We start from the raw sequence: 21,902 nt of genomic DNA on the forward strand, positions 1-21,902 counted from the left end.
GTATTTTTAAAATATATTTTAATTGATTTCAGAGAGGAAGGGAGAAGGAGAGAGAGATAGAAACATCAATGATGAGGAGAATCATTGATCGGCTGCCTTCTGCACACCCCACACTGGAGATCGAACCCGCAACCCAGGCATGTGCCCTGACTGGGAATCGAACCATGACCTCCTGGTGCGAAGGTCAACACTCAACCACTGAACCAAGCTGGCCAGGCTCTAAAGTGCTTTTACCCATTTGTTCACTGCTATGTGATCCAAACCCAGATGACCCCCGAGTGCCAGAGATTGCAGGGATCTAAAAAACAGACAAAGTACAAGAGAATAGCTCGGGGATGGACTCCGAGTATGCCATGTGATGCTACCTTAAAGTCAGAATAACTGACATTATAGTCGGAGTAAATTTGAAATTACTGTTCCTTTTTTTATTTTTTTTTATCCGGCTGCTCACCTATCAGACCTCATCTTTTTAAATTTTATTTTTTGTTTACATCCCTCCATTCAAGCTCATCTCAGAAGAGTTAAGTTCTTCCAGCTTTGAACAATAACTGCTTTTAGAAACTGTAAAGCAGTTACAGTAGGACAGTTGCCCAAGATTCAGAATTTTTAAAAAATGGGGCATGTGTATTTTGTGGCCAATAGCTTCACTCTCATTTGGTTATGAGACGAAACCATTCCTCACTGATCTAACTAACATGCTGAAGAGATCACCTGAGGGGAGGGAGATGGGTGCTCACTTGTCCCATCAAAGGAAACAGCACTAGTCTAGCAGCATCCACCTCTTCCACTGCTAGAGATATGAGGTCACATGATATACTCTGTGCTCATAACTGATGTGGCTGGAGAGCTGGTATTGAATTTATAGCATCAGCAGAACAGAAAATGTGATGTCTCTTCTGCATGTCAGCAAAGGAATGACCTGTTCTTATTCCACTGAGAATGGGAATGGGAAGTCAAACATCCTTTGTATTTCAAAATAGGGTCTCAAACATTTTGTGATTTCCATTTAAATTGTTAGGAGGCTTGGAGCTATTAGTTAATCTGTCTTTCAATACACTGTTTAATATAGCACTGAATAAATGATGCATGTTGTCAATGGATGAGTGATCAACTAATAGCTCTGCTAGTCATTGATTTATTTTTCTTCAATAAAGTTGCATAAACCAGTGAGTTAGCTGCTGGATTAATCAGCATGGGAAACAATCTTTTGTAAATGCAAAGCTGTTTTTGTATATACTGTTGGGATTTGCTTCATTGTTTGACATCAGATGGTGATGTAAAGTTCAAAAGAGTGAATATTTTGCCATGTTCAGTTAAAAGTGCATGGTCTGTGCACAGGGTGACACATTGATTGACCTGATTTATGCAGAATTAATAAGATAGTCGGATAGTGTGGCTTTCATGTGCTGCGCATGATACTGGCAACACTGGAGTTCATAGATGCACTGGGGACCCAGCAGTTTTGAACATGTGTATGGAGTTTACAAAACTTATTTTCCAAGTGCAGTCTCTATCTAACTAAATTTTTTCTTCATCGTGTACACTTGACAGGTAAAGACATTATAACATGGGAGTAATAATGGGTTTAAATTGACAAAATAAAGTACTGTTTGGTGTGGGAGTTGTTGTGAGGCTGTGTTGAAGTGACTTAACTATGTGGGATATTGAGTATTCATTGAAATGGGCTTGTTCAGCATTTACATTAACGAGCATTTAAATTCAACAGATATTTCAGGTGACTTAACATGAATGAATAAAAATTAATGCTATTGGAAAAATAATAATAAATTGCCCAAATAAACCCTGTGATGAGGATCTTGTTTTTGTTGTTGTTGTTTCCCTGAAGTGAAGATCTTTTTTCCTCTCCTTTGAGAGGAAAAACATAGGATTTTTGTACATCCAGTTTGCAGGTCGACTCAGTTAATTTTGCCTATAAGCCTTCCTTTTGAGACTTGGATAATTAGATTATTATCCATAAAGCAGGCACCATTATTTTCTTATCATTGCTGAAGCCATTGGCAGTGGGTTCCTGTTGTCAGGTGCCCCTTTGTGAGAAAAGCACGGCTTTTCTGCCTTTTATCCCAACTCTGAGTGATGCCCGTCTGTACATTTAACTATACATTTTCTTTTTTTTTTTTTTTTTTTTTTTTTTTTTTAATATTTTTTATTGAGGTATTATATGTGTACATATCTTACCATTACCCCCCCCACCCCACACCCACACATGCCCTCCCCCCCCAGAGTTTTGCGTCCATTGTTTATGCTTATATGCATGCATACAAGTCCTTCATTTGATTTCATAACTCCCCCACCTCTCCCTAACTTTCCCCCTGTAATTTGAAAGTCTGTTTGATGCTTTACTGTCTCTGTATCTATCTTTTTGTTCGTCACTTTATACTGATCTTTACTATCCCTAAATGAGTGGGATCATGTGGTATTTTTCTTTCATTGACTGGCTTATTTCACTTAGCATAATGTTCTCCAATTCCATCCAGGTTGCTGCAAATGATGAGAATTCCTTCTTTTTTATGGCAGCATAGTATTCCATTGTGTAGATGTACCACAGTTTTCTGATCCAGTCATCTGCTGACGGGCACCTAGGCTGTTTCCAAATCTTAGCTATGGTGAATTGTGCTGCTATGAACATAGGGGTGCATATATCCTTTCTGATTGGTGTTTCTAGTTTCTTCGGATACATTTAAAGGAGGGAAAAGATGGCTTGACTTACAACATAGGTGAGAGCTAGCCTTTCTGGAGGCTCCGGGGGAGGACCCACTTCCTGCTCGTTCCTGGTGCTGGCCGAGTTCCCTTGGGACTGAGGTCCTCGCTTTCTTGCTGGCTGGCAGCTGAGGGCTGGCCCAGCTTCAAGAGGCCCCCCCTTCCTGGAACTCCAGGTTCCTCCTGCTTAAGGCTCTACCGTATCAGCCTTTCCCATCCTCTGCTGACTCCCCAGGCGAGAGCCCAGCTCAGCACTTCAGCTCCCTACCTGCGAACCCATCCCAAACTTCCACCTTGAGTGTCTTGCTTCTGGGCTTCCTGATGGTCTCACCCCTGGTCGAGGGTCCCACCCTCCTCTGTCCCTTCCTACCACTGAGGAGACCTGGCGAAGACAGTCTCACTCTGTAAGTTCCTGAAGACTCAGGGAGTGGAAAGGCAGGGTGTGTGTTTGTGGTACAAGAGGTAGTAGGTGGGCGAGGAAGCCTGAGCTGGGTGTGAAAAGCCCTATGGTGCAGGGGCAGTGATGACAGTACGGAGAGGTGGTTAGAAGGAAAGGCTAGTGAGACACCACGCATGAAGATGCAGATGAGAGCGAATTTGGTGCGATGGCCTCACTACATTGGGAGGCTCTTTGCTTATGGAATCTGGTGTTTGTTGGGGAACGCTGAGATGTATGCAGTCAGGCTGGGTCAGGGAACCCCGAAGCAGTGGCTCTCAAACAGGTGATGCGGCCCCTGGGGACAGTTGGCGATATCTGGAGGCAGTTTTGGTTGTCATAGCTAAGGAAGAGAGTGCTAATGGTATTTGGTAGGTGGCGGCCAGGGATGCTGCTGAAGGTCCCACAGTGCACAGGACAGCCCACGACCAAGAGTCACCTGGTCCAAGACGTCAGAAGGGCCGAGGTGGAGAAACCCTGCCTTCCTTAAAGCTAGTCAGCAAAGCTTGGGCTCAGTGTTGTACAGACGCTGCCGTCTTTGTGAAAGGTTTATGAAGAGAGAATCTACCAGAGAACAATTTTTTAAAAAGTTGATAGAGAAGTGATGTGAGATGAGATTGGAGAGTCAATTGGCTTAGAGAGTGTTGCAATAATTCAAGGGTGAGGAGCCGAGGGTTTTAGACCAGGGTATACATGATAATGAACAAGGTAAGAACAGATATGAGGAGTCGGGGGGAGGTGAAAGGGACAGGATTAGCTTTAATGACACCCCTCATCAAGCCCCTGAAAACCTGGCACCGTTGGTCCAGGCAGCCAGGGGAGGGAAGGGGAGGTGGGTTTGGGACGCCTGATGTACTGTAGTTTCTGGAGCCTTGGCCTCTGGAGCCTGGACCATTTCAAATTTTTATGTACCCAGGATCTACACACAGTGTTGACAAGAGGAGGTGAGGCTTCCGTTATCTTGAAGGTGAGCTCTGTGTCCAGAGTGGAGGGACTGCCACGCAAGGCCCGTGGTGTGGCCGCTCTATTTCCCTCTGAAGGGAAGAGAAGCCCATTCTCCCCAGGAAAGGGTTTGTCATGCTCTGGGTCAGTTGCACGGAGACTCCTGCCCCAGCCCTGAAGGAATGGCTCAAAACCACATCAGGGAGAGAGCTGCGGGGAGCTTGGGGCGCGCCTGCAATTATGGGGCAGGAGACGGCTCCGAGGAAGCCGTGCTGTTCCACCCAGCCCTTGGTTAGTTTGTTGGTCTTGTTGTACAAACAGTGCAGAGATCAGAAACAAGCCAGCCCGTTTAACGACGTGGGCTGTGTCTAAGGCTAAGTGCTCATGTCAGCACAAAGGTTCTTCACAGCTAACGTATTTTTAGGTGTTTCAAAAATACTCTTCTTCGGTGAGGTGGCGTTCCAGACAGAATCTGCAAATGTGTTTGATGTTGTTCCTGCATTAACTTTGAAGCCTGTTTCTGTCAAGCCAAAGGTGTTAGCATTTCTAAAAGGCAGCAACCAGCCCTAGCCGGCTTGGCTCAGTGGATAGAGCATTAACCTGCGGACCAAAGGGTCCCAGGTTCTTTTCCAGTCAAGGGCAGGTACCTCGGTTGCAGGCTCCTCCCCGGCCCGTGCCATGGCTGGGGCGTGTGCAGGAGGCAACCAATCAGTGTGTTTCTCTCCCATCGATATTTTTCTGTCTTTCCTTCTCTGTTCCATTCTCTCTAAAAGATCAATGGAAAAATATCCTCATGGGAGGATAAATAAAACAAAACAAGACAAAAATGAATAAAATGCAGCAACCAGTTAAAGACCTACTGATTGCAGGAGGCAGGTGGACTGACGCGTTAGACCGGACACCATGCCATGGAGGGTACTGTTTTGGACATGTGAATTGAAATCTGCATTTCATTTCCTTGAGTTGAGTTTTCCCAAAGTAGACCTTTTATTTTTATTTTTTTGGTTTGTTTCTTTTCCTTTCCAAAGCCAGTGTCGAGTAACAGCCGCCTCTCACGGGTTCGGGATGGCCCGGTGGTGGGATGAGGAGTAGGCCTGGCATGTGTCTCGTACCGAGAACAGCTGAGTCCAATGTGGTTTGCCCATTTTTTTTTCACATGAAGTCAAGAACTGGTGTTGCCAAAAGATGATTGTAACCATCTGTCTGACTGGGGATGTATTTTTAAACTTTACCAACCGTTTATGCTTTGAGTGGCCACTTCCACGTCAGCACATGATGGTGGCAATTACAAACTTTGTTTTCGTGATTTTTTTTCTTCTTCCCTGCCTCTCTTTGGGGTCAGATTCCTTTCAGCAAGGGAGGGATTTTAGTCTGAAAGCCACTCGAATTAAATCGAAATGTCACCTCTAAATGTAAGAGCTTGACTTCAGTAACAGCTTAGGTTATCTGTTGTGATCTAGTTTTCAGCGGCCTTGAATGCTTCATGGTGTTTTTTAAAATTGTTTGAAAAGGTTTTTAATTGTTTAATCGACAGTGATGGCAAACAGTTTTGTTATGTAAGAAGGTAGTGGCTTAGAGAACTAGGACACATTGACAGTGTGAGGTTATCAGGGGGGTTGGTGGTCAGGTCTCAGGCTCCCAGTATATCTACACCGATTCAGCCCTGCCTCTGTGTCAGGATGTGTGCTAGGCCCCGAGGGTGCAAATTACTCTTCTCCCAGGTAGTTGCTTCTTGAAAGATTGGGTAAATGAAGGACGCTGCCCCTCCAGGACCTCCCAGTTTATTGGAAGACCGACACAGCACACCATTGACCAAGAGCTCGGGGTAACAATACATGTGACAAAAGGACTTACTAGGAACACAGAATGGGCCTTGGAAGGAGACGGCGAGGACAGCGTCAGGAAGTGATTCCAGCCCGGGCACCCGCTGGGCCGAGTCTTGGAGCATTCACTGGGGAATTTGGTCCAGGAGGAGGGTGCCTCATTGCTCGCAGAAGGTCAGCGTGTACAGAGGCATGGAGTCGTGTGATGTTAAGCATTTGTCCAGTTGCAGGACATTGAAGATGCGGAGATGAAGGTTGCATGTGGCGGGCCGACAAGGGGGTCAGGAGCAGGTGAGGAAGGGCTCTCTGTGCAAAGCAGTGATCTCGGATTTATTGGTGAAGGCTACAGGGAACAACTTTGCACTTGAGTTCTGGGGAAACTCATCTGGCTGCAGGGTGATGGGTGAGTGCAGGAGGGGTGGGTCTAGGAGGAGAGGGGACCAGCCAACCAGTTGGGAAATGATGGGGTTCTGACCCAATCCTGGGAGGGCGTTGAATTCAGAAGATACCGAGAGAGAGAATCTTAAGTGATTAAGTCTGGGGGGCAGGCAGGCTGAATTTCTGCAGGATGATACCTAGATTTCTAGGTTAGCCACTCTGGTGCCATTTGTCATGCATGAGGTGACCGTGAAGAAACAGGTGTTTGGGGGAGATCAGCTGCGTCCTTGTTACGTGTGAGCTAAGGGGCATCTGAGTGAAGATGTCCAGTCGGCCATCGAGTGGACAGAACTGTCATTTAAAACGGAAGCTGCATTCTGGATAAACATTCCGGGAGTAATTCATTGCCACGTTTAACTGAGATGGTGGAGAGAGAAGGAAAGCGGAGAATGGCGAGTGGCTAACGACTCTGCTTCTTAGCAAGTCCTTCCCCTTGGAAAGTGTGTCATGCACTGACTTTAACCAGTGTCCCTGCTGCTTTCACATGACTTGGTCTGCCTCCAGCTTTCAGGACCACATGACGAAAAGCAGTTGTGGTTTTATTTCCATTAACAGGAACCATTGTAGATAACTTCGATTTATGTCACAGTTTTATGGAGCAATCGTGTGGGATGACCGGGGATGTGTTGTTATTCCTGATCAGAATCTTTGGCCCGGAGGGGTGTCCCAGGGAAGGCAGCCCCAGGCTGAGGACTTGCAGCTTCTGACTTGGCCACACCTTGCCATCCAGTCATCGGCTCCTGTGTTGGAGAAGCCACTTCCCAACAGTAGCAGGACTGCTCCCTGTCGCCAAACAGCTCTGCGGCTGAGGCTCCGGGGCACTTTGCTTTCTTAGTTGTAGTTGGTGTGTGTGTGTGTGTGTGTGTGTGTGTGTGTGTGTGTGTGTGTGTGTGTGTCTAGGGTTGGAAAGCAAGTATTATACCCTTATTATGTCTTTTGAAAGCCTTGAGTTGGTAGATGTTGGATTGAAGAAATATAGTGAGCTCCTCCCAACAGTTTGCAGCAATGCGTGCCCCAGCTGTTCCAGATTATTAAAATGGGCAGGGATTTGTGTTTTTTGGTGAGTTATGTGGAACTTTGCTGAGTCTGAGCAGAAAAAAAGTTTTATGTGCTTCAAAATAGAATGTACTTTCTATTTCTGGAAAGCCGTTAGAAGGACCAGGCTGTTGGTTCGTGCGGAATTCGGATTCTAGTAGGAGGGCACCCGGACCTGGTCCCACCTCGTGTTGCATGTGCCTAGAATCTTAACTACCGAAGTTATCGGGGCCCTTTTTAGAGCAGGAATAATACATTTTTATAGGGTGATAAATGGTACAAGCAACAAACGTCACCTCCTAGCTCTCAGGGTTTCGTACTACCTTTTCTCTGCTTCCCTTGGTACTTAATTTTCTACTGGGCCCTTCTCCTGCCTCTCCAGTCGCCATCTTTACTTTTTGTTACCTGTTGAACTTGCCTTATTCAAGGAATCTGTTCTTTATTTAGTGACAAAGTCACTCATGCAACGTGGTATAGTTAAGGTAGCGGGGAAAATAAGATACCTTGTCTGGGCAGTGAGTATTGTTGCTGATGGACCTCTGAGATGTCACACAACGGCGTCTTTCTTTGGATAAAGCGTTAGGAACTATTGCTCTTGTTGCCATGTTACTTTACACTTGTGTTTAGGGAGGCTCACCAGTGCTGTTTGGTGTGCACATGGGCACAAGCAATACACACTCAGTGAGTCCTTATCCTTAAAGACCCTCAAGGAACTGAACTCCTCCCCCCCATAACTGTAATAAGAATAATAGAGTAGGACATGGGGTGTCCTATCACCTTCTTGGAGCCACTCAGACGCCCTTCTCGAATATTCCTGTGGTTGACCCTGAGAGTCGTGGGAGGGATGAAGAGTTTTAAGCAGGAGAGTTTCGTCTTCAAATGTTCTTTGTCCAGTGGCGCTTGGATTGAGCATTCAGGGCCACATGGAACATCAGCGAGGAAGGAGGCGTTTATGGAACTCTAAGCAAGCGAGGTCGGGCGGCAGAGAGGCGGGGAAAAGGAAATGTTCTAGAGTTTACTGAAAGCGAAGCTTACAGGGCTTTGGCCACTGACAATGAGACTGGCAGCATCTGGAGTGATTCCCATTCTGTATGTGGGTGGGTGATGAAGGGGGTCACGCAGACCCGCAGCGTGACAGCAGTCCCTGGCCCTGTGACTGTAGGGCAGTGCTTACCATCCTCTGCCCATTTGTCGCCTGCCCGAGGAGGTGGAACAGCGCCCCCGCCCTGCCCACACCTCCAGGCTGCCTTGGAGCAAACGAGGTCTTGTGATGATGTCATGACATGACACAGGTAGTATCGTCCTCTGTGCCTCACGATTATAAATGTCAGGTAGAGTTGTTTTGGGAACATGTGGACTCAACTGTCATTTAAAATCGGTGACAAGCCTTTTGAGAAATGACTTGTCATTTAGTGAGAAGGTAAAATTGTAAACCTTGAGCCTTCATGTTTTAAGAGCCTAATTTACTCTGGCACTAAATGGAGTTTCTTGCAATGGAGAGGCCTTTTTAACTCTACATGAGGCAAGATTTTCTATAATCTTAAAAAATCAAAAATGGGGTTATCTCCACACCAGCCAGACACACATCTAACACATTCTTTGATTTCTTTCCTTTTTCTTTAATAAGAGATTTCAGATGATTGCATTTGGTTCGTAGTCTGTTGTTTGCTGTCAGGTACATGTTGTCTGCTGTGGTACATGGGAGTCCATTTGTTGAATTTACTGTCAACCGCAGCACGCGTATTTATTATTTGAACTCTAAAGAGACTATTCCATTCCTGAAAATCTAAATGCCTCTGTTCTGTCCTTTACTCAACCGTCTGTGATTGCCACCAGAGCATGTTTCTCAGTTTGGGTTGACATCTGAAGATGTGAACTCTAAAACTTTTTATGAAGGTTAAGGAACAAGATGCATCTTGTTATTTCTGGATTTGTGAGCTTGTGTGTCTGGCTTCTTTAATTGGATAGTGTTTTCAAGGCTCATCTGCATTGCAGCAGGCATCAAGGAGCAAGTACTTCGGTCTTTTTGTGGTGAATATTCCATTGTATGGATATCCCACATCTTGATTGACGTTTGGGTTGTGTCCATGTTTAGGCGATCATGAATAATGCTGCTGTGTCTTTATTGAAGTATGTGTTTTTAATCCTTTTGGGCATATACCTAGGAGAGGAATCATTGGGTCATATGGTAATATCCCTTTTATGTTTTTAACCTTTTTTGGTTCAATATATTTCCAAAACACATTACAGACCCCCTTCCATTTGAGAACAGTTATATGGAACGTAGATCCTTTGCTTGATGTTCCTGGCAGTCACCATGAATATAAATGATTACAAATTGCTGTAATATGGTACAGATGCTGTCCGGATGTTTCCTGCTTTCTGTCTGGTGTTCCCTGCGTTCCTCCTGCTCTGCTGCATTGCCCAGCCTTGCCAGTGAATGAGAGTGGGCTTTGCATTAGGTCGCCAGGGTTCAAATCTCACCTCTGCCACTTACTGGCTGTGTGGCCATCCATGGAATTTTCTCTCCATGCCTCAGTTTCCTCATTGAAAAAAACAGGGATAGTAATACATTGAACTTCCCAGGGTTATTGTGAGTGTTAAAGGGGTCAGGCCCTCTGTATGAGTCTGCTCTGGCTGCCGTAAAAAAATGTGACTGACTGGGTGGCTTAAACAACAGAAGCTGATATTCTCACAGTTCTGGAGGCTAGAAGTCCAAGGTCAAGGTATCTGGCGGAGCTGATTACTTCTCAGGGCTCTCTCCTCAGCGTGCTGTGTCCTCCTCTGGCCTTTACCTGTGCACACACATCCCTGATGCCTCTCTGTGTGTCCAAACCTCTTTTCTTGTAGGAACACCAGTCAGATTGGGTTAGCGCCCACCCTAATGGTTAACTTCCACATCTCTTTAAAGGCCGTGTTCCTATCTATGGTATAGTCATATTCTAAGCTGGTGGGGATTTAGGGCTTCAGCATATGAATGGGGGGCACAGTTCAGCCCATGGCCCCCCTGAAGCCCTTGGCACATGGCATGCGTGCCATAAAAGCCAACTGGTGGCCCTGCCGCCCCTACCCCACCCTTCTCATTGGCTTCTTCACTTGGGTCTGAGACTGGAAACCAGACAGCCACGCTTCGGTAGCATCTTGCAGAAGTGCAAGCGAGTGCTTATGTCCATGTGGAGGGGGCATGAGGTGTTCCAATTTCATAGCTCAGGGGGCCTGTCCTCCTGCTCTGAAGATCTAGCTTAATGTCTGGCCTGGCTTTGGTTCCAGAAAGGTCTGCCTGTCCGTCTGCTCAGTTCCAGGTGAGTGACAGGCACTCAGGAGCCATTGAAATGACTGACTACCCAGGATTTTTAAACGGTCTTATTACTTTTTACACATTGAGGTTCAATACACACACAATCAAATTTACCATTTTGATTACTTTCAGTATAGAGTTCAGTGCCTTAAATACATTTGCATTACAGGGGTGATCTTTGTAAGTTATATAAATGTCTAATCATGGGGTTGGACATCTGAAGCTAGCATAATATTGTACGTCAACTGTAATTTAAATTTTTTTTTAAAAAAGCATTTGAAATGTTATGTAACCATAACCACTATCTACTTCTAGAACGCTCTCACCATCCCAAACATAAACTCTGTACCCATTAACCATAACTCTCCATCCCTCCTCCCTCTGCCCCTCTGCCTCTCTCGTTCTTTCTTTCATCCTGCGTTCATAGCAGCCACCTGAGAGGACAGGGTCATGATGAGGGCAGGGTTAGGAGGTCCCAGGGACAGGGATTTGGGCCTGTTCACCATCTTTCTCTTGTGTTCCTTCCATAGCAAGTCCTCTTTGAAATGGCTGCATTTGTTTGTGCAGAATGACTAGATTTTGTACCAAAAGTTATTGGAAAAACGAATGCAGTGAGGAGCACACATTACCTTTCCCGTTCAGGACACTCAGTGGATTCCCTGACATGTGGCAGCTCCCCTCACCCCGCCCCATTGGCGCGGCATAGAGCTGCATGCAGGCGCCCTCTGGCCCAGCCCTAGCAGGGGTGGTGGTGCCAGCCCTCACCCCCCAAGGCCGTGTATAACCGTGTCCCTGTCCTTGCAGACCTACATCGGCTCCATCATCGCCTCCGTGAACCCCTACAAGCCCATCGCCGGCCTGTACGAGCGCGCCACCATGGAGCGCTACAGCAAGAGCCACCTGGGGGAGCTGCCCCCGCACGTGTTCGCCGTGGCCAACGAGTGCTACCGCTGCCTGTGGAAGCGCCACGACAACCAGTGCGTCCTCATCAGGTAACCAGGGTCTCCCCCGCAGCGCTCTCCAAGCCGGGCCCCCACCCGTGCCCCCGAGCACATCCCTGGGAAAGCTCATAAGCGCCTGATGGCTCAGCGAAGCTTTCCGTTTGGGATGATGGCTGGGTCCCTACAGCTTCCAACAGACACGAGGTGCTCGCTTCAGAGCAGTTGCTCCGTTTCTTTCTTTTTGGAAATTTGCCTGAATTACGCTTCAGCTTATTCCAGTTGGGAGGCCCGAGCTTCCTGTGGACGTAAGGAAGTGTCGCTTAGTTCTTTACTGAGCAGGTTGGATACTCCAGAGTGCTAGCCAGCATGTCGCAGGTTTGAGCAAGCCTCTTTTTCCTCATACAGCGTGACTGCCCTAAATGGCATCTCCCAAACGGAAGACTTTTTGGTGGTTTTAACTGGACACTCCTAAATGCGTACCTTTGAATTGGCTGTAGAAAAGGGACTGCTGTTAATATGTTTAGGAAATGATAGGACAGCATGCTTATTGGATTTAGTTTTTTTTTTTTTTTTTTTTTCGAGGAGGTAGGGTCTTGACATATCTCTTTCAGCTCAGTCTTCCTCATTGATTGGAATAAACCACCAGAAGCCCCAATGTCAAAACCTCATTACTAGGAACTGTCTAAAAAGAAAAAAAAAAATCTGGCTCTTTAAAAAAAACACTTCTTCATTTTTATTAACTAATTCAAAATGGCTCGTCACCTAAATTCTAGTGACATCTTTACTGGACCTTCTTATTAGTTGTTTATATGGAACTCCTGTTCCGGTGACGATCAGCACACCCCTGGAAGGTGTCCAAGGAGGACGAGCTGATGGCACTCTCAGTGGGGTTTCCGTGGAGTCCCAGGCATTTCATTCATTTGTCCTCCAGGCGTTCATTCCTGGAGCGTGGCTGTTACTGGGAACCAGTGGTGTATCAACAGAACTGCCGGGAAAGATTTTGACATCTGTTTTAGATGGCTTTTTAGTCCCAACCTGTGGCAAAATAACCCTATTATTTTAAGAGGAAAGGGGTGTGTGCATTTGGGGAAGCTAACAAATAAGATCCCACCTACCCGCCGGGTTTCTGATTCAGTGGAAGTCAGGCCCAGGAGGCAGATGGACAGCCATATGGCCGCTGTAGACTTCCCGCCGATCAGGATCGCCAACATTGCAGCCCCAAATTAGACAGACAGCCCACCTGGTCAGAGTGCAGGCAGGTAACTGGTGGCCGCAGTTCTGTGGGAAACCAGTTCCAGATGGCGAGAAGCAGGCCAGCCTGTCAGAGAAGTGCTCCTGGTCCTGTGGGGGATGGGGTGGGGGGTGGGGGGTGGGGGTGGGGCAGACATGCTAGAGCAGGCCCTTCATGGAAACCTCAGGGAAGGGAAATGGAGGAGCTTCTAGCCAAGGATCTTCTCGAGGTGCTCACCCCACCCTCTGTGGCACCTGAGTGAAAATGGCCAAGAAATGACAGCTGTTCTTTTCTGAAGGATTAAGTGTATTGGACACTGTGCCAAGAGCTTTCCAGGCATCGAAACCTTCCAACAGCCCTTTGATGTGGGTGTTCAGTGTGATATGTACACAGAAAACTACTGTCAAGGGTGTGTTCTTCTCACTGGCAGTTTTTACCCATAACTCTAGTTCTTGGCTCCTTGCTTTTGTAACAAATGGGCATGATATGAATATGAACGACAAAACAGTGCCTTTCTCATCCCCTCCCCACCCCGGCCTCTTTCTTTAAGGGCTGATATTCATTTTCTCCATCACCTTACTGGTGCTTATGTGCTGGGCTGTGGAATCCACTGAGAGGGACTATCAATTTATTCACTTAAGCAAATATGAAGGATTATAACTTGCAGTTAATGAAAATAAAGCTACTTGCTTCATATAAAAACAGAGCTTTTAAGAGTCACATTCCCAATAAAGTGGCCCGCTTTATGACTAGAAGCACTATTTCTGGGTTCTTTCAGATGACTTCACAAAAGTTCAGAAGTTAGGGTTTAAGGTCACTATTTCAGGTCACAGAATCTAGTTTAATAAGGTTAACAGAAAGAAAGAGAATTTAATCTATTTTAAGAAGGTCGAATTGTTTTCCACACTTAGGTACCTGAATATTTGCCATTGATAATGGCTTGTGCTTATTACTTTAAGTGGAAAAAAAACCACGAGAGCATGACTAATATATCACTTGCTAGACAGAACAGCTTAGGAAGAAAGTGAAAAATCAAATGAGATCATTGTGCATGTGTGTGTGTGTGTGTATGCAATAAAACGGAAAAGGGTTGGCATTTTCATGCCAAAGACTGTGGTCTTTAAAAGTCAGGTGGAGGGAGTGGGGGAAGGGAAGGGGGGGAGTGGATCCCTAAGAGAAAGCTCCCATTGTGCCATGCTGATGTGAAAAAAACTAACTGTATTTATCTAAATTAACTCAGGAAACAGTCTTTCAAAATAGATTTCTCATTAAAATGTATTTTGGCTTTTAATAGCTCACTCCAGCAGGTTTTTTGTTCTTTTTTTGTTTTTTGTTTTTTAAGTGAGGCTGGGGCTATTGGAATGAAGAGAAAATTGAGTATAAAAATAAAAATAGCAGGATACTGGAGCCCTATTTAGATTTCCTCAGGCATAGTCTGCCCCCTGGTGGCTGCAAAATAAGCCTATTTAGAACTAGACAGAACTTCCTACATCAATTTTTCTCTCACTTAATGAGCCCTCATCACTTGGCCAAGGTCCCCAGCTGGTTGGTGTCAATGCCATGTCTCTCAGCTTCTAGTTCAAGCCTCTTTTATTGGTCTTACTCTCAAGGTCATTTACCTCTCTGTTAAGCATAGTTTTCACTTTTTGTGCACATTTAAATGAAGAATGCTCATGCTATTATCGTTTTAAATACATAAGTTTAGAACTTACTTGAGAATTCTTTTTTCATCTAACAGACCAGGTCAGCATTTGATCTTGGTTGACCTACTACATTCTGTGCTGACTTCAGTTTTGCATACATTGTGTTGGGCAGGCAGAGTTTAGTTGATGATGGTCTTTTCAGTATATGTGATCTTCTAACAGACATACTGCAGGCAAGGCCTGTGGCTCATTCACCTTTGTCCAGGACAGCATCTGGCAAAGGGCCCGCCTTCAGCAGCTGTCAATCAAAGGATGGACAGAAGGAACAACCATTGGTTTAGGACAGTGGTCGGCAAACTCATTAGTCAACAGAGCCAAATATCAACAGTACAACGATTGAAATTTCTTTTGAGAGCCAAATTTTTTAAACTTAAACTTCTAAGGCCACTTCTTCAAAATAGACTCGCCCAGGTCATGGTATTTTGTGGAAGAGCCACACTCAAGGGGCCAAAGAGCCGCATGTGGCTCGCGAGCCACAGTTTGCCGACCACGGGTTTAGGACCTCTGCATCCTTTGCATATTTTGGTTTTCCAAAACCAAAGCAATTTCTTCTTAACTGTCGTTTAGATTCTGGAATGATAATTGGGTGTGTGGTATGTTTCTCTTTCTCGTAATATGTTTAGAAGTGATTGAATTGGAGCAGTGAACAAAACTTGCACCCTGGACCAGAAGGGTACCAACCAGAATAAGGTGCAGGGCGCGCCTCGTGCTCATGTCATACCTCAGGGTCCTGTGCTAGGCTTTGGGGACTTAAAAAGAAGAATACCCAATTGCTGCCCTTCAGGAACCTCTACTCTGACGGGAAGAAACTGATGTAAATAATTTCCATTCAGCCAAAACCGGTTTGGCTCAGTGGATTGAGCGTCAGCCTGCGGACTGAAAGGTCCCAGGTTCGATTCCGGTCAAGGGCATGTACCTTAGTTGCGGGCACATCCCCAATAGGGGATGTGTAGGAAGCAGCTGATCGATGTTTCTCTCTCATCGATGTTTCTAACTCTCTATCTCTCTCCCTTCCTCTGTAAAAAATCAATAAAATATATTAAAAAAAATTTTTTCCATTCAGCCTGCCAAATGCTGTAATAGAAAACATGGCTGCTCAGTGAAGGTGCCAAGAGAGCATTTCACAGAGAAGGTGACATGTGACCAGGTGGTTATACAGCCGGCAGAGAGGTGAGGAAGGACACGGAGCATTTGCAGAAACAGATATTTGGTCAAACAAGGATACGTAGGAAGTGGAAGGTATGCCTCTAAGGCTGTGGGGTTTGCCGAGGGGCGTGAAGGAGCTGGGGAAGGACAGTGGGAGGGAACTGATATTTATTGAGAAGACAGACTCGTGTGTAATCCTCACAAAAGCCCGGGCATTTGGGGAAGCTGAGGCTCAGATTTTGAATAACTTGCTCAAGAGACCAGACATGAACAACAGACACAGAATTTGAACTTGAGTTTCCCAGTGTTTGTTTCAGATCAGAATCCTAATTCCTGGTACAGAGTCGAACTTTTAAGGATTTTTGTCCTGCTTGCTAAGATCTTTGGACTGAATCCTCTGGGCAATGCAGTCGTCTTCTTGGCCTTCTACAAGCAAGGGAGTGGTGGATGTGCACGCTGAGAAAATCATGTGAAGTGGAGGGATTTGAGTGACAGGACGGAGATGTTTTGGATGTCAGCAAAGGGCCAGGGTGTACATATTTCAGGCTTTGTGGGTGAGACTCTGTTCCAACTGCTCAGCTCTGCCCTTGGAGTATGAAAGTGTTTATAGACAGTCCACAAATAACAGCCGGGCTGTGTTCTGATAAGACTGTATTTACAAAAATGGGCAGCTGAGTAGATTTGGGGGCCATAGTTTTCGGACACACCTGCACTGGTCTGGGAGCTGGGCCTGTGGGGTGGCTAAAGGGCCCCTTTTGTGGCAGAGGCCTGTTCCTTCCTGTGTGGTCGAGATCCCTCCCCTGCTCCCCTGAGGACTTCGCTCCATCTCTGAAGTCTGCCTGACCTGATGCTTTGGCTGTTTGGCATCATCATCCAAAATTTCTAGTGTGTTTCATTAAAAAAATATATATACATGCACCTTTGGTTCACGGCCCGTTACATCACATGTTCCCCCCATCTCCTCCATGGGGCTCCTTCCTGGCTCTGTGGGCACGCCTCCCCTCAGTCATGTCCCACCTTCTCCTCTTCCAACGCCTGCCTTTCCTCTCTGATCTTCATGACCGCAGACTGAAACACCTCCCGCCTCAGTTTCTCCTCTGAGCTCCAGACATACGTCCACGAGCCCCTGAGGAGTCATCGCAGATGTTTCACGGGCCTCTTGGGTGTCATGTCCTACATCCATCCTCATTTTCTCCCACAAGTGTGTTTCTCCTCTCATGCTTTGCATCCTCAGCAAGTGGACTTTTCCTTTCTGGAGATCCCAAGCCTGAGATCATGAAGTCACTCTTGGATCTAGAAAGTAAAATTCCATATAGCAACGCGTGCTGCTCTTACATGTACACTTTGATGAGTACTGACAGTTGTGCACACCTGTGTTACCCACGCCCAGGTCATGCAAGCAAGCTCCCGGCTCTCAGGAGTCATTCCCACGCTCCCTATCACTTACAACCACCCCTCCTGACCGGGGCCCCCAGCCCTTCTTCCTTTCTCCCTCCGCAGTCCTGGGCCTCTCACTTCTCATCTGTTCTGAGATCTTGTTTCTCACTTCCTCCCTCGCTCCCTCCGTCCATTTTCCACACTCCGTACTCTACACAGTGATTCTTTAAAACCTTGAACCTGATCATGACCCTCTCCTGCTTCACACCGGTCTTGTGACTTCCCATTCTGCCAGTGATAAAATTCTCAAAACATTTGATACGGCCTGCGAGGCCCACGTCAGTACTCTGGATTATCGTGTTTTGTTTTTCAATTTTCACGCTTATCTTTGTAAAGTATAAGCTCATTTGGGTTCATCTGGGTGAACGTGTTTTCGCCGAAGCCCATGTTTCTGTTTGCAATCGGGTTGGCGTCAAGGGTTAGGACTCGAATTGCCCTGGGCTAAGGAGAAAAGAGCAGGACTGGAGATGTAGGTGATATGTTTGCTCCAAGTGAAGGTAAAATAACATCGTAATTGCTGCAGGAGTTACTGTTTTACGTGGCTGGAATCAGGGAGGGGGTGGAATCAGTGAGTCACAACTTGCCCGTGGTAGAAAAGGCTCCGCAGGCTGAAATCGAAGCAATAGGGCAGTCAGGGTGCAAAGTGAGCAAAACGAAATGAACCAGAGGGTTCAATTAGTCTTGTTAACTTGCCTTTTTTTTTTGGTGTTGTATTTTCCCTTTGGCTGAAATCCTGACCCTTCCTCTCACCTTTCCATTCCCTCTCTTCCTTTTCACCCAGTTAATCGCAGAGCATATTTTTGCATTTTCCCAGAGAGGTGTTTACGGAACCCTTACCCTCCATCTAAAGATGGCTTCTCCCATCTAAGATTTCTGTTTGGCAGTATTAACCATCATTTGTGCTTCTGCTTTGAGATCATAGACAAATAGTGTCCGTGGACGTTTTGCTCACGACGGTGGCCCAGTCTGTAGGGCATAAAAGGCATGTGCATAGGCATGCAGGGGTGCTCTGCCATTGTTTCAAAGATCGTGTTGGTTTGACCCTCAATAAATTGCCTTCGTTGGCAACGGTAAAGGAACGGTAAGGTCGCAGGCAGGGTGGGAGGTGTAGAGGAGGTTTACAGTGAGTCCTCCCACAGAGTCCTGCCGACTGGGCATTAGTGTCTGCAGCCATCAGGCATGTGTCTGGGTTTGAACGACCTGTGAGGTATTTATTTTTATTTGTTGCCTGGTTTATGTCCTGTCCTCAGTCCTGTTTACAGTAGCCACCAGTTCTCATCTCCCAGTGCAGTCCTGTCGGAATTATGTGAATCGTAGTCCCCGAACATGGCTTCAGAGTAGAATCATGTGGAAAGCTTTTTTAAATAGCGATGACTGAGTTCTCCCCTATAGGATTGGGCGCATACTAGGGGAATCTAGTGTGCAGCCAAGGTGGAGAGCTCGCAGAGCATGGCGTAAACCTCAGCTTTACTTTTCTTCCACGTTCATTTTTCTTCCACGTTCACCCAGATGAACCCAAACAGGTGTACTTACAGGAGACACTTGCAGAAAACGTGGTCCATTGTGAAAAGGGGGGGCTGAAGATTGATGTAGGTTGATATTGGTGACTGGTTAACGGCAGTGAATGTCCTGGGTTTTCTTCTCTACCAAGTCTTTGCTGTCCAGTTTGAAGGATATTTTCTTCGAGATTGTATTGTTGCTGTGCTGTGTTCGTCAGGGTAGGCTGATGGCTGTACAAACAGCCCCCGAATCTCAGGGGTGTAACATGAGCATGCTGTATTTCTTGCTCATCTCCCATTCCTACGCGGGAAGCTGAGAAACGCAACTTGACTCCGTATTATTTTGTCTTTGAGATGTGTCATTCCTGAGGGCACCTGGGTGGCCGGGGTGGCAGGTAGAGTCCAGAGGACCATGAGGGGTGTTAGCCACCAGACATGGGAGCAGCACATGTCCCTCTTGCTCCGTTGTTCAGTTGGCCAAACTCGGTCCCTGTTACTGATTGCTGTCCTTACCACAGGGAGGTGCAAATGTTGTCTACTTGTGTGTGCTGGAGCATGGAGAGTGAGATTGCGGAACACGTAACGTTATTTCTGCCTCACATGTTTTAACTAAGAGAACTCATGCCTTTGAGTTTGTTTGTTTTTTTAAACATAATTTAATGATCAACAACCACTAGAGAGGTGAGTGTGTGTTTTACTATCAAGAATTATTTAAATCTCTTCTTGTAACTTTCTCTTGGGTTCTGTGTTGTTCATTCGGTGCATCCTTGCTGAATGCCTCGGGTCTGCCAGCCACGGGGCTGGGCAGGGGCCAGCTATGGGAAGGCGAATGCTAAGTCCCAAGCTGGGGAGATTCTGGTTGCTGGTAACAGAAAACCCTACCACAGTTGGCTTGGCTTGCATGGCTCTTAAAATCTCAGACAAGACTACAGGGCAGTTTCAGGGTTGTGGATTCAGCCGCTCCTCTGGCTTTCACTTTCGCAAGGTAGGTGTGGATTCCCAGGTGCTGTTGTCTGCAGCCAGCAGGGGGTGGGAGGGCCTTCCTGCCTGTTCTCTTTGGTGTGCATGCAGCCCTCCCCAGGAGCCCTCCGCACACTTCACTTTAAGTCTCTTGGGCTGAAATGCTGGCGCCTGTCCTGGTCAGCGTGCGAAGGGAATGGAATGACCGCAATCGGCCTGGACCAGTGGAGATGCCCCACGGGCCCGTGGCACCCAGCAGGGCACAGAGGTGTCATTGCTGAGTCATTTCCTCTCCTTTATTACACGTGCTTAATCATTCACCAAGTGTTCAGCAACATTCCTCTCTTGTGATAACTTCCTAGATTTTGGCACTCAGAGAGCTCTTCTTTACAACGTGCCTGGAGCTCATCTGTTTATGTCGCCCTTTTAGCAATTACCAGCATGCTGCCTTGTGATATCATATCGGTGGCATTGCTGTACTGTTATTCATGTCCTGGGTTTACCTTTTTTTGTAAGTTCTCTGCCTTTTTACTACTTCTGCTCTTCTCACTGTACCAAGCATGGAGCCTTACACAAACTTAAGTTTTCCCTTCAGATCCCTTGCATCTCCATACCTTCCTTTCCGTCGCCAGCCAGTTGAACTTGCCCAAGACCCACCACCACACGCCTGGGTTATGGCAGCTGATCTCTCTGAGGAACCCTCTCTCCTGGAGCATTAACTCCAGAGCGACGCTGATGCGCCGTCTTTGCCTTCCGTCTCATGCAGGTGCCTCTGAATGGTCAAACTCGATCCTTTGGCCCGCTCTCTCCACCACCTCTCCTCAGTCCTGCTGACCTAACCAGAACCGCACTCCCTCGTAGACCTTTCCAAGCTCATCTGACTTCCGTGCTCTCGCTCACATGGTTGTCTAAACCCAGTCCTTCCCCTTTCCTCTTTGCCTGGCTGGTGTTTGCCAGTCCCTTAAGGCACAACTTGTACCTTGCTCAGTTCTCCCGTTGCCCGCCCCCCCCTCCCCCTCTGCATTGCTCTGTTCCCTTTTCCTTAACCGGCATTAAAGTAGGGCTTCTCCAGGACTTTGGACGCAGACAGATCTGGTGTTAAATTCTGACTAAGCTTAGCTGCTGCCTCCCTCTTAGGACAATCATGGGAATAGCATGACTTAGTGTGGGTTGAGTACCTGAGGGTTCATTCTTCATCCCCTCAATAATATTTATGACTGATTGCATTTCTCTGCACATTTACCTGCTTAAAATGCCCCAGAAACACGCTGATAATGTGCTTACTCATTGAACAATGCCTTGCCCAGCACCTGTGACCAGCCTGGCACTGTCGAGGGTCTGGGATATGCTAGTAGACCTTCCCTCCCACGAAGGGCACCGTCCATCTAATTACCTTATCTTAGCAAAGGTAGTTCTGTTGACCTCATATGCCCTTTGAGGCCAGCGGGACGAACAAAGGACTTCTCCTTTCATCCAACTCAGCTCTTGAAACAGGCATTTTGAGCTCTCTCTTTCCACCTTTCACCAGTTGTTCAGTGGATGGGTTGCAGTGACATTGACCAAGGTGGTTTTTGTGAAAGAAATTATAGAAGCACAAACTTTCACGTTTTGTCTTTCAGTGGCGAAAGCGGGGCAGGTAAAACCGAAAGCACAAAGTTGATCCTCAAGTTTTTATCGGTCATCAGTCAACAGTCTTTGGAACTCTCTTTGAAGGAGAAGACGTCCTGTGTTGAACAAGCCATTCTTGAAAGCAGGTATTTCTTCGTCATCTCTCTTGTTTCCAGCAAATAGGATTCACTTTCCTCACGGTATGGCTTTTTTAAGGAAGAGTTAAAACTAGTGGGTCTGTTTTCTCTCTTTCTTGACTTCTCTTTCCTCAAGGAAAGGTCTTGACATGCACGTAGCAATTTCTAGTTACCCAAGCAACAGAACCTGACCCTCCATCCTTGGGCCAGGGTTGAGCTGGGGAGGCCTCCTTCTACCAGAGTCCTTGACTGGCTTTTTGGAGGCCTTGTTATCAGCAGGAATTTCCGCCTCCAGCCACTGGGGGACAGGGGGCTCAGCATGGAGACAAGTGAGCCTCTGTTCTGCATTCTGCCCCTGGAAGTGCCACGGGAGCAGGTCGCTTATTTATAGCTTCATGTGGCAGAAAATCACTGATCCATCTGATGGCAGTGAGCCTCATGACTTTGAAAGAGGGCTGGGTGGTGAGGTATCATCTGGAATTTTCTTTAAAATATGCAGTTGCCCAGAGTCTGGTTTGTGCCTTACAATAGTTTAGAACCTATAGAGACT

At 46.6% G+C, this 21,902-nt stretch overlaps 1 protein-coding gene across 1 annotated transcript in view; it reads left to right on the forward strand.

Annotated features, from left to right (window-relative positions):
• MYO10 (myosin X) overlaps nucleotides 1–21,902 on the forward strand; it is a 207,344-nt gene that overhangs the window by 91,022 nt on the left and 94,420 nt on the right. Inside the window, exons 4-5 of the mRNA XM_008151670.3 lie at nucleotides 11,495–11,682; nucleotides 21,227–21,361. Coding sequence (XP_008149892.2) covers nucleotides 11,495–11,682; nucleotides 21,227–21,361 — 323 coding nt within the window. The remainder of the gene's footprint in view (nucleotides 1–11,494; nucleotides 11,683–21,226; nucleotides 21,362–21,902) is intronic.

This window comes from Eptesicus fuscus, chromosome 4 (assembly GCF_027574615.1).
Source record: "Eptesicus fuscus isolate TK198812 chromosome 4, DD_ASM_mEF_20220401, whole genome shotgun sequence".
Lineage (NCBI taxonomy): Eukaryota > Metazoa > Chordata > Mammalia > Chiroptera > Vespertilionidae > Eptesicus > Eptesicus fuscus.